The 12,647-nt window shown below is 51.3% G+C and overlaps 1 protein-coding gene across 1 annotated transcript in view; it reads right to left on the minus strand.

Moving 5' to 3' along the window:
- Nucleotides 1-2,226: 2,226 nt before the first annotated feature.
- The window catches only part of LOC149361390 (uncharacterized), a 92,522-nt gene continuing 82,101 nt past the window's right edge, over nt 2,227-12,647 (minus strand). The window contains exon 5 of the mRNA XM_089568062.1: nt 2,227-2,340. Within this exon, the coding sequence (XP_089424188.1) occupies nt 2,233-2,340 (108 nt within the window). The 3' untranslated portion in view covers nt 2,227-2,232. The remainder of the gene's footprint in view (nt 2,341-12,647) is intronic.

Consider the following 12,647-nt stretch of genomic DNA (forward strand, 5'->3'; position numbering starts at 1 on the left):
ACCGCGCCGCACAGTTCAAGCCTTGGGATGGTGTGTTCCGGCTGTGGTGCTAGCTTAGCGTTTCCTATGACGAACTCGGCATGGCACGCCCCATCTAGATATGTCACTCTGGGGTAAGCCACTGCATCCACAGCGTTGGTTGATGCGCCGGAGAATATGTGCAATACCTTGCGCTGTGCGGTAGTGAGCGAGGCAGGGGAATAGGTGCGAGGTATATCCAGCTGCTCGAGTACTTGCAGGGAGTCTTTCCACGTCTCCCACGCGGCCCTATTCTTCAGGAAGTGGACAGTCCCAGACGCATGTCCCAACGACTGGCTGTCGGAGGAGGGACTTCCCTTGAACGATGACTGGAGCAAAAAACCCGAGTGGGTCGTACAGGCTATTCACCACTGACAAGACACCGCGCCGAGTGAATGACATCTCTTGGATTGAAGTCGTAAATGTGAAGACATCCTTTTTCAGGTTCCAAGAAACTCCCAGACTGCGTTGGATTGGCGGTGTGCCATTGCACACCGCCCTTACAACGAGCCACCGATTTATAACGAGCCCCTAATTCCCCTTCGCTTCTTAGCTTAATTGCTTAGCGAGGGCCTCGGTTCTGGCAGCCTTGACGCCATCGGAAGCATATGAGGGTTGTCACACAGCTTCCACCCTCGCCGTTCGACGACGTTCTAAATCATATCAGCGTTAGCTCAGGACGTGCTACGTCCGCCGCTTAAAAACGTGGGTGTCGCTGATGAACACTCCAAAGGTATCAGAGAAGCCAACAGCCACAGAAACCAAGGGGCATAGGGGATTTTTAATTTTATTTAAATATTTTGTGGTGTTGATCAATTTGTAATATTACTGAATCTGTTATCCCTTAAAGGTAACTGATTAGAAAAGCAGAAGAAAAAACAACCACATGCCGCCATTGGGATCCGAACCCACGACCTCCGATTTACGCGTCTGGTGCTCTACCGCTGAGCTACGGCGACGGCAGTCAAACCTTCTGCTTCCGGGGGCATATATATTTACAAATAACCTAACCTTGGGAGTGTTCACCAGCGCCACCCACGTTCTTAAGCGGCGGACGTAGCACGTCCTGAGTGACCGCTGATGTGACGTAGAACGTCATCGAACGGTGAGGGTGGGAGCTCTGTGAGAACCTTCTTATGCTTCCTAAGGCATCAAGGCTGCCAGATCCCACCGCCGGCATGTGGTTGTTTTTTCTTCTGCTTTTCTAATCAATTAGCTTTAAGCGATATCATATTCAGTAATATTATAAATTGATCAACACCACAAAATAAATAAATAATTAAAAATTAAATGTCCCCTGTGCCGCTTGGTTTCTGTGGCTGTTGGCTTCTCGCAGATTTATAACGAGCCCCTCATTCCCCTTTCCTTGTCTCCCAAGGTTAGGTTATTTGTAAACATAAATACCCCCGAAAGCAGAAGATTTGACAGCCGTCACCGTAGCTCAGTGGTAGAGCACCGGACGCGTAATTCGGAGGCCGTGCGTTCGGATCCTACCGACGGCATGTGGTTGTTTTTTCTTCTGCTTTTCTAATCAATTAGCTTCAAGTGATAACATATTCAGTAATATTCTAAATCGAACAACTGCACAAAATAAATTAATTAAAATCCCCTCTGTCCCTTGGTTTCTGTGGCTGTTGGGTTCTCTCATATTTGTAATGAGCCCCTCATTCCCCTTCAATTGTTTGCTTACTTGCTTAGCGAGGGCATCGGTTCTGGCAGCCTTGACGCCATAGGAAGGATAAGAGGTATCTCACACAGCTTCTACCCTCGCCATTCGATGACGTTCTACGTCATTTCAGCGGTAAGTCAGGACGTGCTACATCCGCCGCTTAAGTACGTGGGTGGCGCTCATGAACACTCTCAAGGTAAAGTTATTTTTAGAAATAAATACCCCTGAGAGCAGAATATTTGGGAGCCGTCGCTGTAGCTCAGCGTTATAGCATCGGACGCGTAATGTTTCGGCTGGTCCTCCAGCCGAAACGTCCTGAATTAAATGTCATGTTTTTTCAATTTCTGGTGACTTTATCTTATATATATATATATATATATATATTGCAACGATGAAGACAGTGCGCCAGCACCTACGACGACGAAGCGATTTGTGTGTCGAGTGCGCGCGTCGAGAGCTCGAGCTCGAACAAGCTTAACCGAAATTTGCACAGACGCCGGCAACACACCGTATTCTTACCGTGGCCACCTCTCTCGACCGAACGGTTACTCTATCGTGGGTCCCTGGGCATGCCTCGATGCCCGGTAATGATCGAGTTCATGCGCTGGCCCGAGAACTCTCCTCCCGGACTCCGGATGATCAGGCACCCAACCCTGCACAAGAAGCCCCATCGGTCCTCTCTACATATCACCAAATCACCACATTTTACAAATTCAGCCACATGACACTGCCACCACCCCACAGTACCTTGTCGCCCTTATCCAGCGCCACATGGCGAGAATTACAGACAGGCTGTTTTATTTCACCCCACCGTCTCTCATGCTCCACCCCACCTTTCCTCCTGATTGTAACACCTGTGGCGTGCCCAGATCCACACTTTTCCATTACCTTTGGGAATGTCCTTCCCCAAAGGCAGTACCGCTAATCCTCAATCCCACTCATTCTTCCTGGGAGGCTGCTTTACGGACCGCTCAGCCCAACGGCTAGAAGTGGCTGGTGGATCGGGCTTTACGTGAAGCACAAGCCCGTGGACTCCTGGACCAGTAGGGGGCCACCCTGGATGTTTCTTTTTTTTGTAATAAAGTTGTTTCCATCCATCCATCCACCTCAGTCGTTCTTTAAACTACGTGGTAGCGACAGATGTACTGACATTGCGTTGGCATTGACAACATTGTGGCAGAAACGCGGCTTGATGCCAAAGGTCATCCGCGTTAATTGTGTTCTTTGGTGTTCGGGTTTTATACTCCGATTAGTTTAAAAAAGGAAGTTGTATAGCTATCTGGCTGCCTGGGTCAATGGACGCCTGATTCGCGCTTTGAGGTACGTGGGGTGGCGAGATGTGGGCTGCCTGCGTTAGCGGGGACAACTTTGTGCCAGACACGCGGCACAGCAGCAACAGGCAGCAGCGCTCATTGGGTGAGCAAACTCTTGCGATCAACCATAACTGTCACTTGCCAGGGCGGCAGGATGTCCGGCTATCCAGTGTCCGGAACGCACTTAACGATACATACGCCCAGCCGTGCATAGCTGACCGATACACTATAGCATTCACTCTCCAACTAGGTTCAAGAGTGGTTTGAACCACAGCTAATTTCTCACTTCCTGGTTTTTCCCTCTCGGCCCGGATGCCCAACCATATATACGAGAAAATGCGTCATTTCATTATTCAAAAACAATTTTTCATTCATGACGACTGCTAACTGCCCTGCCCCTTATGCAACCTCCAACACTGCTTATTAAATGTGAAATTAAATGGCGACGCTAACGCCGGAAGTGTCCGCTAATTCTGACGCCAGAAATTTGTCCCCAGTGATTCGGTATGTGCCATCATGAGAAACTAATTCAAGAGGTTTTAGAATAAAAAATAAACAATTGGAGGTCTAGTTTGGACTCGAACCCGGGCCGCCGGCGTGCGAGATGACGTGACAGCATAACACAAAATTCAGAGACGTCACACCAGAGCTGACACACTACCGCTGCCATGTGCAGGCAGGAGAGGATGAACGATGGAAAAAACTGCCGACGATTACATTACTTGGTAATGCGAAATTTGAGCGCAGCTCATCAGCTGTTCCAGCTTTTCGCTGGATTGAGGTAAGAATTCGACCCAGATATTTATGTACAATTGCAGACAACTTATTTTGCAGCATCAGCTACATTGGCCGCAGTCTCGCCGTTTCGCGTGCTCCCTCCGTCGTCCATACTGCGCATCCGCGAAGAGTGAGTAACGTGACTGCGCACAGCAGGCGCGCCTCACCGCGCGCGCTTGCCACTTCTGCCGCCGGCGCAGAGCCACATGACATCACTGCTCAGGCTACGTATATCCTGGCATAGCAGAGCTCAGCCACTGCCAACTTTTGTTGCGTTAGCAATAATACAGTAGGCTTCGCCTGGTCGCGTAGCCCCGGTCAGTAGGGATGGATGACCATGGCCATGACCATGAACAGCGACTTCGCCGAGCAGGTAGGGCGCTGTTTCATCAGCCGCGCTCCGCCAGGTAGCAGCGCCGGCGGCGCAATCAGTTTGCTCTGTCTAGGACAGATGGCGCCACTAGGAGGTCTGACACTTCTGGCCTTCGAAGTGGGCGTTAGCAGCATTTCCCTCAACCCCAGTGTCAGGGACCCAAATTGACGGTGTGTTGAATGTGTGTGTTGTTTGATCCATGTCTTTGTTCGTTTTGTGCGAAGAGAATCCTCGCGGCTTTTTGGCCGATCCTTCCATCTCTGTATGCCCTCGCTGCAGCCTGAGAATCCGTCGCTATCCAGTAACTCAGTCCCTGCCGATGGGCTTCAGTCAGGGCTAGAGCTATGGCGATCTCTTCCGCTGCTTGTGTTGTCCTTGTGCGCACTGATGCACCAGTAATTATCTTCCCATTGGCGTTCACTACTGCTACCGCCCTAGCGTTTTCCTTCGTTCTGTACTTGGACGCGTCAACATACAGAACCATCTGTTTCTTCTTTAGGAACCTGTCCAACTCCAAGGATCTCGCCGCCGGTCTTCCTTCGTGGTTCTTCGGGTCCATGTTTCTGGCCACTGGTTTAACCAAGAAAGTGCTCTTAATTTGGCTGTCAATGTCTGTCTTGTCTTCGCCTTCGCCTTCTACCGGGTATCCTAGCTTTAGCAGTAGTGCGCGGCCAGCGGCTGTTCTTTTATGTCTTTCGAGTTGAAATCTGAGCATGGTTTCGCTGTGCTCCTCATAGGTGCCGTACACACCCATATTCATTAGCTTTTCTTTCGAGGCCCAGGTCATGACGCCTAAGGTTTGTTATACGCCTTTCTGATGCATGTTTCCATTTTGTTCTTTTCCCCTTTATTAGGTTGTAGGTACGGAAGCGCGTACGTCATCCTCGGTATGATGAGCGCAGAAGTGATCCGTAACGCATCTCGCTCCTTCACCCCTTTTCTCTTGTTCGTAATCCGACTTAACATCCTGCATATCTGTTTCGTGGAGTGTTCCAAGAGCTGTATGGTATGGTCCCGTTTGCCTTTCTCCTGCAGCCACATTCCCAAGATACGAAGCTTATTTGTCCTTCTTACGGGTTGTCCATCTATCTCTAATTCTATCGTTCCCCTGTCCTCTTTGTTTTTGTGAAGTCTAATAAATTCAGATTTTTCTGGAGAGCACTGCATCCCGCTAAATAAAGCAAATTGACCGATCTCATCCGCCGCTCTTTTCAGTATTTCTTGCTTGTTTCCTGTCGATCCTTTTGTCGTCCACACTGTTATGTCGTCCGCATAAATTGAATGTTTTACATCTTTGATCTTTTTCAGTCTCCTAGTTAATCCAATCATTGCTATGTTAAAGAGCAAAGGTGAGATGATGGATCCTTGTGGTGTCCCTCTGTTTGGAGTCGTCTTCTTTTCTGACCTAATGTTGTTGATGCCGATCGTTGTTGTTCTGTTAGACAGGAAGGCCTTTACGTATGCGAAGATCCTCTCCCCACAGTTTGTTGTCGAGAGTTCTGCTAGAATGGCGTTGTGGCTGATGTTGTCGAAGACCCCCTTGAGGTCTACAGCCAAAATTACGCCTTCTCGAGTTCCCGATATTGGTTTTAGTACCATGTCTCTTAACTGGAGCATCACGTCTTGCGTGGAGAGGTCCGTTCTGAACCCGAACATGGTATCCGGAAACAGACCGTTGTCCTCCATGTAGTTGCTCAGTCTAGTCTTGACCACTTTCTCGTATAGTTTACCAAGGCAGGAAGTTAGTGATATTGGCCTAAGGTTCTGTAAACTGGGTGTTTTCCCTGGTTTAGGTATCACGATAATCTCAGCGTGTTTCCACTCCGCCGGGACCGTGCCCCTTTCCCAGTGCTCGTTGATTAGTCCGGTCAGGCTTTCGATTTGGTCATCACTGAGGTTTCTGATCATTGCATTGGTTACTTGATCTTTTCCCGGTGTTGTGTTCCTCGTGAATGACCTGGCAGCCGCGTATACCTCGTATTCTTTTATGGGTTCATCCAGCTTCGAGTTCCTTGTCCCTGAATACACCATGGTGGAGGGTGGCACCTGAGTGCTTCCGACGTACCTGGACCAAAGAAAATCTGTAATCTGGGCGTCCGTTCCCTGAAAATTGTGCGTGATACGTTCTATCGTTTTGCTGTTTTCTCTCTTCGATTTTGTCGGGTCTATGAGGTGCCTGAGCAGCGCCCATGTTTTAGCGCTACCCAGGTTGCCGTTTAGTTCATTGCAAATTTGGTGCCAATTATCTCTAAGTAAGTTTGCGGTGTGGTCTTCTATCTCCTTATTGATTTGAGCTATTCTGAGACAATTTTCTGTTATGTTTTTGTTTCTTCCATCTTTTTGTCAGCCCCCTACGAGCCTCCCAAAGATGTAGCATTCGTTTATCCGCACGTGGAAATTCATCGGTAACCTCTAGCGTCGTAGTATTGTCTCTGTGGACCTCCCGTAGTCGTTTGGTCCACTTTTCGATGTCCGTTATCGCAGTTCTTCCGCCTTCATTCTCCAACTGTTCCCGAAATGTTTTCCAATCTGATTTTTTTCTTCCTCTGGATTGTGCTGAACCTTGTAAGTTTAATTTGCGTTTGAATTACGTAGTGGTCACTTCCGAACTGCTCCCCGGTGTTAGACCATTCATAGTCTAGGATATTTCCTATGATGGTCAAATCAGGGCTAGTGTCTCTTGAAACGCTGTTTCCGACCCTAGTAGGGTATCTGCTATCGGTAACGATCTCCAGCCCGTGCGTATCCACTCCATCTAGGATGGTTTTTCCTTTCTTCGTATTCATGTTGTAGCCCCACTCTTTGTGCGGAGCATTGAAATCTCCTACAATCACAAGGTGGTTTTGTTTCACCAGGCCGATCACCGGTCTAATGATTTCTCTGAAGTCATGTCTCTTCTTGCGCGGTGGTGAGTAAATGTTAAGTACGAATAGGCTCTTCTCCCCGCGCTTCTTAGGTATTACCTCTATTAAAAGGTGTTCTATATCGTCTTGTGGTGTCGTGTGCTTGTGCGTAGTGACCGCCTTCTGACATAAAATGGCCACTTTTTTATATCTTTCATCTACTATGGTGTCGTAGCCGATTATCTTCGGCGAAGTGTTAGTTTTTTGCAGCGCTATTACAGTAGGTGGGTGTTTATGCTGCATTACATGTATGTGGAAATCGTTTTTTTTTCTAAATCCTCTACAGTTTCATTGCCATATTGTAAATTTTTCTTCTGCGCTAGCCATGATGTGACACTACTGCTGCGCCACGAAGATCTTCGCGCTTTCGTTTAGGTCGACCTGTTCCGGTGCTCTCTAGTTTTGTCTCCTGAACAGTTCTGCCAGTCTCTGATCGGTCGCGTTCAGTCTGGTCATGATTTGTTCCAGCGTCGTCAAGACTGTTTTCTGTTGCTCCTGTATTTGGTGTAGTGGTGTAGTAGCATCTATTTCTTCCCTTACTTGCGGTTGTACGGCTGCAGGCCCCTGCGTGCGTGTTGTCGTCGTGGGCGATTGTACTCCGTGTACTTTTCCTCGGTTTGTATCATGTTCTCTTTGTTGTCGCTGTTCTATAAACGAAAGCCTCCTTTTTAGTCGTTCATTTTCCTCTCTAAGTTCCCTGTTTGTTTTTTCTAGAGCTTCGAATCTAGTCTGTATCGAATAGTCTATAGCAGTGGGATAGACTGGAGACTCGCTCATAGACTGACTCACCTTCTTGGACTTCTTGGTCTTCTGTTTAGATGCGGAAGCGTTATGGGCGTTCCCTGGAACCCAGGCGTTGCCGCCACCGTGGTCGGTGGATCTCGCGTCTGCTAGCCCCGGAAAGTCTCCATCTTTGAAGAACGGCGTTCGGCTTCTGCTGCCGCCGCGCCTGTTCCGGGACGCAGATCTCGAAGATCCGTTCTTTCCTCTCGTTTCCGCTTCCTCGCTGTCGAACCACCGCGGCCTGTGGCCACCGTGGTAATTACTTTCTTTTCTCTTGCCTAGCTGGTTCTGCTGGCCTTTTTGTTTGAGACGTCTCTTGCATCCTATATCGCCTGTGGCGTGAGCTTCGCCGCACCACTCACACCTGGGCTCTCCACACTCGTGTCCGTCGACGTTGGCACGTTTGCATCTAGGGCACTGCGGAATGGGTTGTGGTTCCGGGGAGACGTCTGATCGGTGCCCCTGCAGGTGGCATCTGAAGCACACCTGCTTCGTAGGTTGGTAAGGGTAAACTCTATACAGTCCTCCCATCACTGCGACTGTCTTGGGCAACCTCGGTCCGTCGAACGCGATGAGCGCTGACTGACTTCCCGAGCATTCTTGCGTAGACTGCACGAATTCCCGGCGTTGCTACTTGGATGTGGTTCATTAAGATTTCTTGCGTGGTGCCGGCCATCACTCCATGCACCACACCCCGGACAGTTCCCTCCGCCGTGGAGCAGTAGGCATTGAACTCGAATTGTTTGTCTCCGAGACACAACTTCGTCGTCTTTTGCATTGCTTCTGCTTTCGCACAATCTGGCGTCCGGACTATTATTATGTTTGAGATGGCTTTCACCGCGACAAGCATGTCGCCGATGTAGACCAGGTTGCATTCCTTCACCACGGCTTGTATGTAATCGCTGGGCTTGAAATCTCCCACTCTTAGTTTGTGGATCATCGGTCGGAATACGATTTTGTATCCTCCTTTCGGGAGCTATACGAAATCTCGCCTGTTACCAGCGAGTCTCTTTAGTTGGTTGTTTACAGCGGACGCCGGTGGCGCGTTCGGGACCTTGGCGGTCGTTCCTGGCGTCCCAGGTTTCTGCTGCTGCGGCTCACTCGTGCTCACTGGTGTCTTGTTTGCCTCGGAAGGTGTACTTGCTTGACCGGTAGCTTTCCTATCCTTCTGGGCTCTGCGCTCCACTAATTCCTTCATCACTCGCCACGGGGTCTCGTTGACTGGGTAGACTCTTGGTTGTTCTTGCGGTCCCCTCGTACCTCCGGCGTTGTTGGTGCTTGCAAGCTCCATGGCTTGGGGCTGGTCCGTACCCGGGCTATTTTCAATAACCGGGGCCGTAATGTGTGTCGCAGTCGATGCTGACGCCATGCCGCCGTCGAGGCTGCTCAGCCCCGGTAGGGCCAGCGAAGCCCATGCGTCTCCTGCTTCGGCCACGGCCGACGCTACGTCGGTGTTAGGGTTAGCGTGACTCTGGCCGCATCAATATTTCAATGTCCCGTAAGTGGAAATAGATTCTACTCACAGAGATAAAATTGGTGTCCAGATGGTCCTCGTTACCTCACGGAACACATTCAATAAATACTTTGCATTAAACTGGGGTTTTGCGGTCAAAAACACTGACGATTCAGGGAGCCCATGCAGAGCACGTCCGCGTTCCCGCGCAGTTGGGTGTCCACCCCCCGTTATGGAGAGATTCAGGTGTCCATCCAAATATGCGAGAGAGATACATTTCCTTCCCCCCCCCAAAAAAAAAAACAATTTATCGACGAGCAAGGCGTATAGCCGAACGGGCGATGGCGTTCTGTGGACTCCCAGGCCGCTTGGCGGGAATGCTCACGTCACCAAATATGGCGGCACCCATGCTCCCGCACTGTTAAGCGTCTATAAATGCGCGCTTGCCCTGGCGTGAATGCTTTGCTATGCAGTCCCCTAAGGTGGTGGTGGTGAAAAACATTTATAGTGCAATAAATTTTTTTTACAGAGAGGTGATTGGGGTAGGCCCTATTGGCCCTTTCCCCTAACAATACTAGGCGGAGCCCCTATTCCGGGGCCCCATTGGCAAGCTACGCCGCCGGCGTCCGGTGAACCAAGGCCTTTTGGGTCTTTAGGTCCTGACAGCCGAGCAGGGCCGCCTCCCAGTCCTCTCTGGTGGGGTTGGGGTTGGGGGAGATAGATGGGTTGGATTGACACGCCCAAACCATGTGGAAGGTGTCAGCCACCTCCCCACAGAACTGGCACGTGCCATCAAAGGATGCGTTGAAATGTTTAAGTACCGCCGGGCACAGTACAGTGTTAGTAAGAATTTTGATGAGGAGGCGCTCGTCAGCGCGATCCTGTCCCTTACAAGGGGCCGGGTAGCGCCGGTGCTCCTCCTTGTAGTAATCAGTGATGTGTTTGAATGTAAGGGCCAGATTGTCTGATTGGGAGTAGGCTTCCAAGGACACGGAGATAGCCCGGGGAGAGAGTGCGCGGGCGGCCTGATCGGTCTGTTCGTTTCCTTGTAGGCCCTGGTGACCGGGGGCCCAAATCAGGTTGCGTGGAGTTGGATCTTCGCATCGGCAGCTATATTCCAATATGCGCCAGGCAAGCGAGGGAGCCCAGTCCAACTCATAGTTCCGACAGGCCCCTCGCGAGTCAATGATGATGTGTTTCGACTTGGGAGTAGTGAGAGCCAGAGCAATGGCAATCTCCTCCGCGTGTGTTGCGTGTAGGCTTTGAAAGTGAGCCCGTTAACTGTGTTTGTGTTGTGTACGACTGCGGCCGTGTACCACACCCCGTGGTGTGAGCCGGCAACGTCCAAGTAATACACATGTTGTTGGTTACCATAGTATCGCGCCAACGCTTCCGCGCGCGCCTGGCGGGGAAGGGGTCGGACCCGGAGGGCGCGTCTCCAGGGTTCTGGCACTTTCTCCCTTTCCTCAATATGGTAGTCACGTTTGATGTGTAGCCGGTCCAAGAGACGGCGACCGGACGTGGTCTGTGCAAGACGCGTGTATTGGTTGACTAAGTGGGCTTCTCGAAGCTCCCGGAATGTGTTTACCACGCCCAAGGCCAGAAGTCTCTGGTTGGACGTGGTGACCGGGAGGTCGAGAGCCCGCTTGATGACTTTCCGGTGGATGACCTCCAGTTGGTCAACATCATGTTTGCGCAGGTGCAAGTAGGGGGTTGAGTAGAGGATTCTACTCGTTACGAAAACATGGGCAAGCCACAGTGCATCCTTGCTTCGTAATCCGCCCCGCCTGTTGGAGACCCGGCGGACCATGCGGCCCACCTGGTCCTCCACTGTGCGAAGTTTGGCTAGGGTAATGTCGACCCTGCGTTGATGGTGTATGAAGAGACCAAGGACACGGATCTCCTTGGACTCCCGGATCAGTCCCGAGGGGAGACTGATGCAAAGCGGAGTTGTGTCCCGAGGGGAGGGACGTATGTGCACAAATTCTGATTTAGATGGGGCGCACTGGAGTCCGCAGTAGGCCGCGTAGTCGTCGACTAGGGTCGCCGCTGCTTGCAGGCAGGATTCCATGTGGCCCCAGGTTACCTTGCGTGGCCCAGATTGTAATGTCATCCGCATAAAGAGCATGATGTATCCCGGGCAAAGAAGACAATTTGGAGGGAAGATGAAGCATTGCCGAATTGAAGAGCAGGGGAGACAGGACCGCGCCTTGAGGTGTTCCCCTCGAGCCGATGGTGTAGGTGGTGGTGAAAAATTTTTAATAAACAACAGGAGAGTTTGCAGACCAAAAATGGCCCTTTACATAGGTGGAGTCCTTAGTCCGGGACCCCGCTGGACGAGGCCGCTACTCGCGCCCGTTGGACTAGAGCCCTTTGAGACTCCAGCCCCGAGCAGTTCAGCAGGGCTGCCTCCCATGCCTCTCGGGAAGGGGAAGGATTGGGGGGAAGGGAAGGATTCTTTTGACAGGCCCAAACCATGTGGAAGGTATCGGAAACTTCCCCACAGTGAGGGCAGCGCCCATAAATTTTGGGGTCGAAATGTTGCACTATTGCAGGACACAACAGAGTGTTGGTCTGCAAGCGCCTCAGAGTTCGCTCATCAGCTTTACTCAGGCCCTTAGCAGGGACCGGGAAAAGACGATGGCGTTCGCAATCGTCGTCCAGAATTTCTCTGAACCGCAGAAGCGGTTGCACAATCTCCGAGCCGGAAGAGCCTGGGTGAGGTGCCCGGTAGGTAAGCGCTCGGGTAGCCGCGTCCGCAGCCTCATTACCTCTAACGCCCTGATGGCCTGGAGTCCAAACTATGCGTTTGGGCGAAGGGTCCGATTCCCGTACTGCGCGCTTTAATATACTCCAGGCTAAAGGTGAAATCTCGCCAGCCAGGTAGTGTTGACAGGCTCGACGCGAATCTGTCACGATTACCTTCGAATTCAAGTCCGAGGCGGCAAGCGCAATGGCTACTTCCTCAGCCTGTGCTGAATTTCGAGCCCGAAAGGAGAGCCCGTTAACGCATTGATCCTGGTGAACTACTGCGGCCGTGTAGAATCCATTGGGCGACGGCCCTGCCACGTCAACGTAGTATACACCCTGTTTGGATCCGTGTTGGTGTTCGAGGGCCCGAGCGCGCGCCTCTCGTCTGCCTTCGTGTGTATGTGTGTCCATGTTGCGCGGGAGTGGAGGGACCCAGGGCTTGTGACGCCATAGCTCCGGAATCCGACACGTCTCCTCTGGAGTGCACTCGTGTTGGATGTGCAAGCGGTCTAGCAGGCGGCGCCCGGATGCCGTCTGCGAGAGTCGCGTATATTGGTTCACGAGGTGGGCCTCTCGTAACTCCTGGTAGGAGTTGATCACTCCCAAC

This window comes from Amblyomma mixtum, chromosome 2 (genome assembly GCF_055824585.1).
Source record: "Amblyomma mixtum isolate Tamu chromosome 2, ASM5582458v1, whole genome shotgun sequence".
Classification (NCBI taxonomy): Eukaryota; Metazoa; Arthropoda; class Arachnida; order Ixodida; family Ixodidae; genus Amblyomma; species Amblyomma mixtum.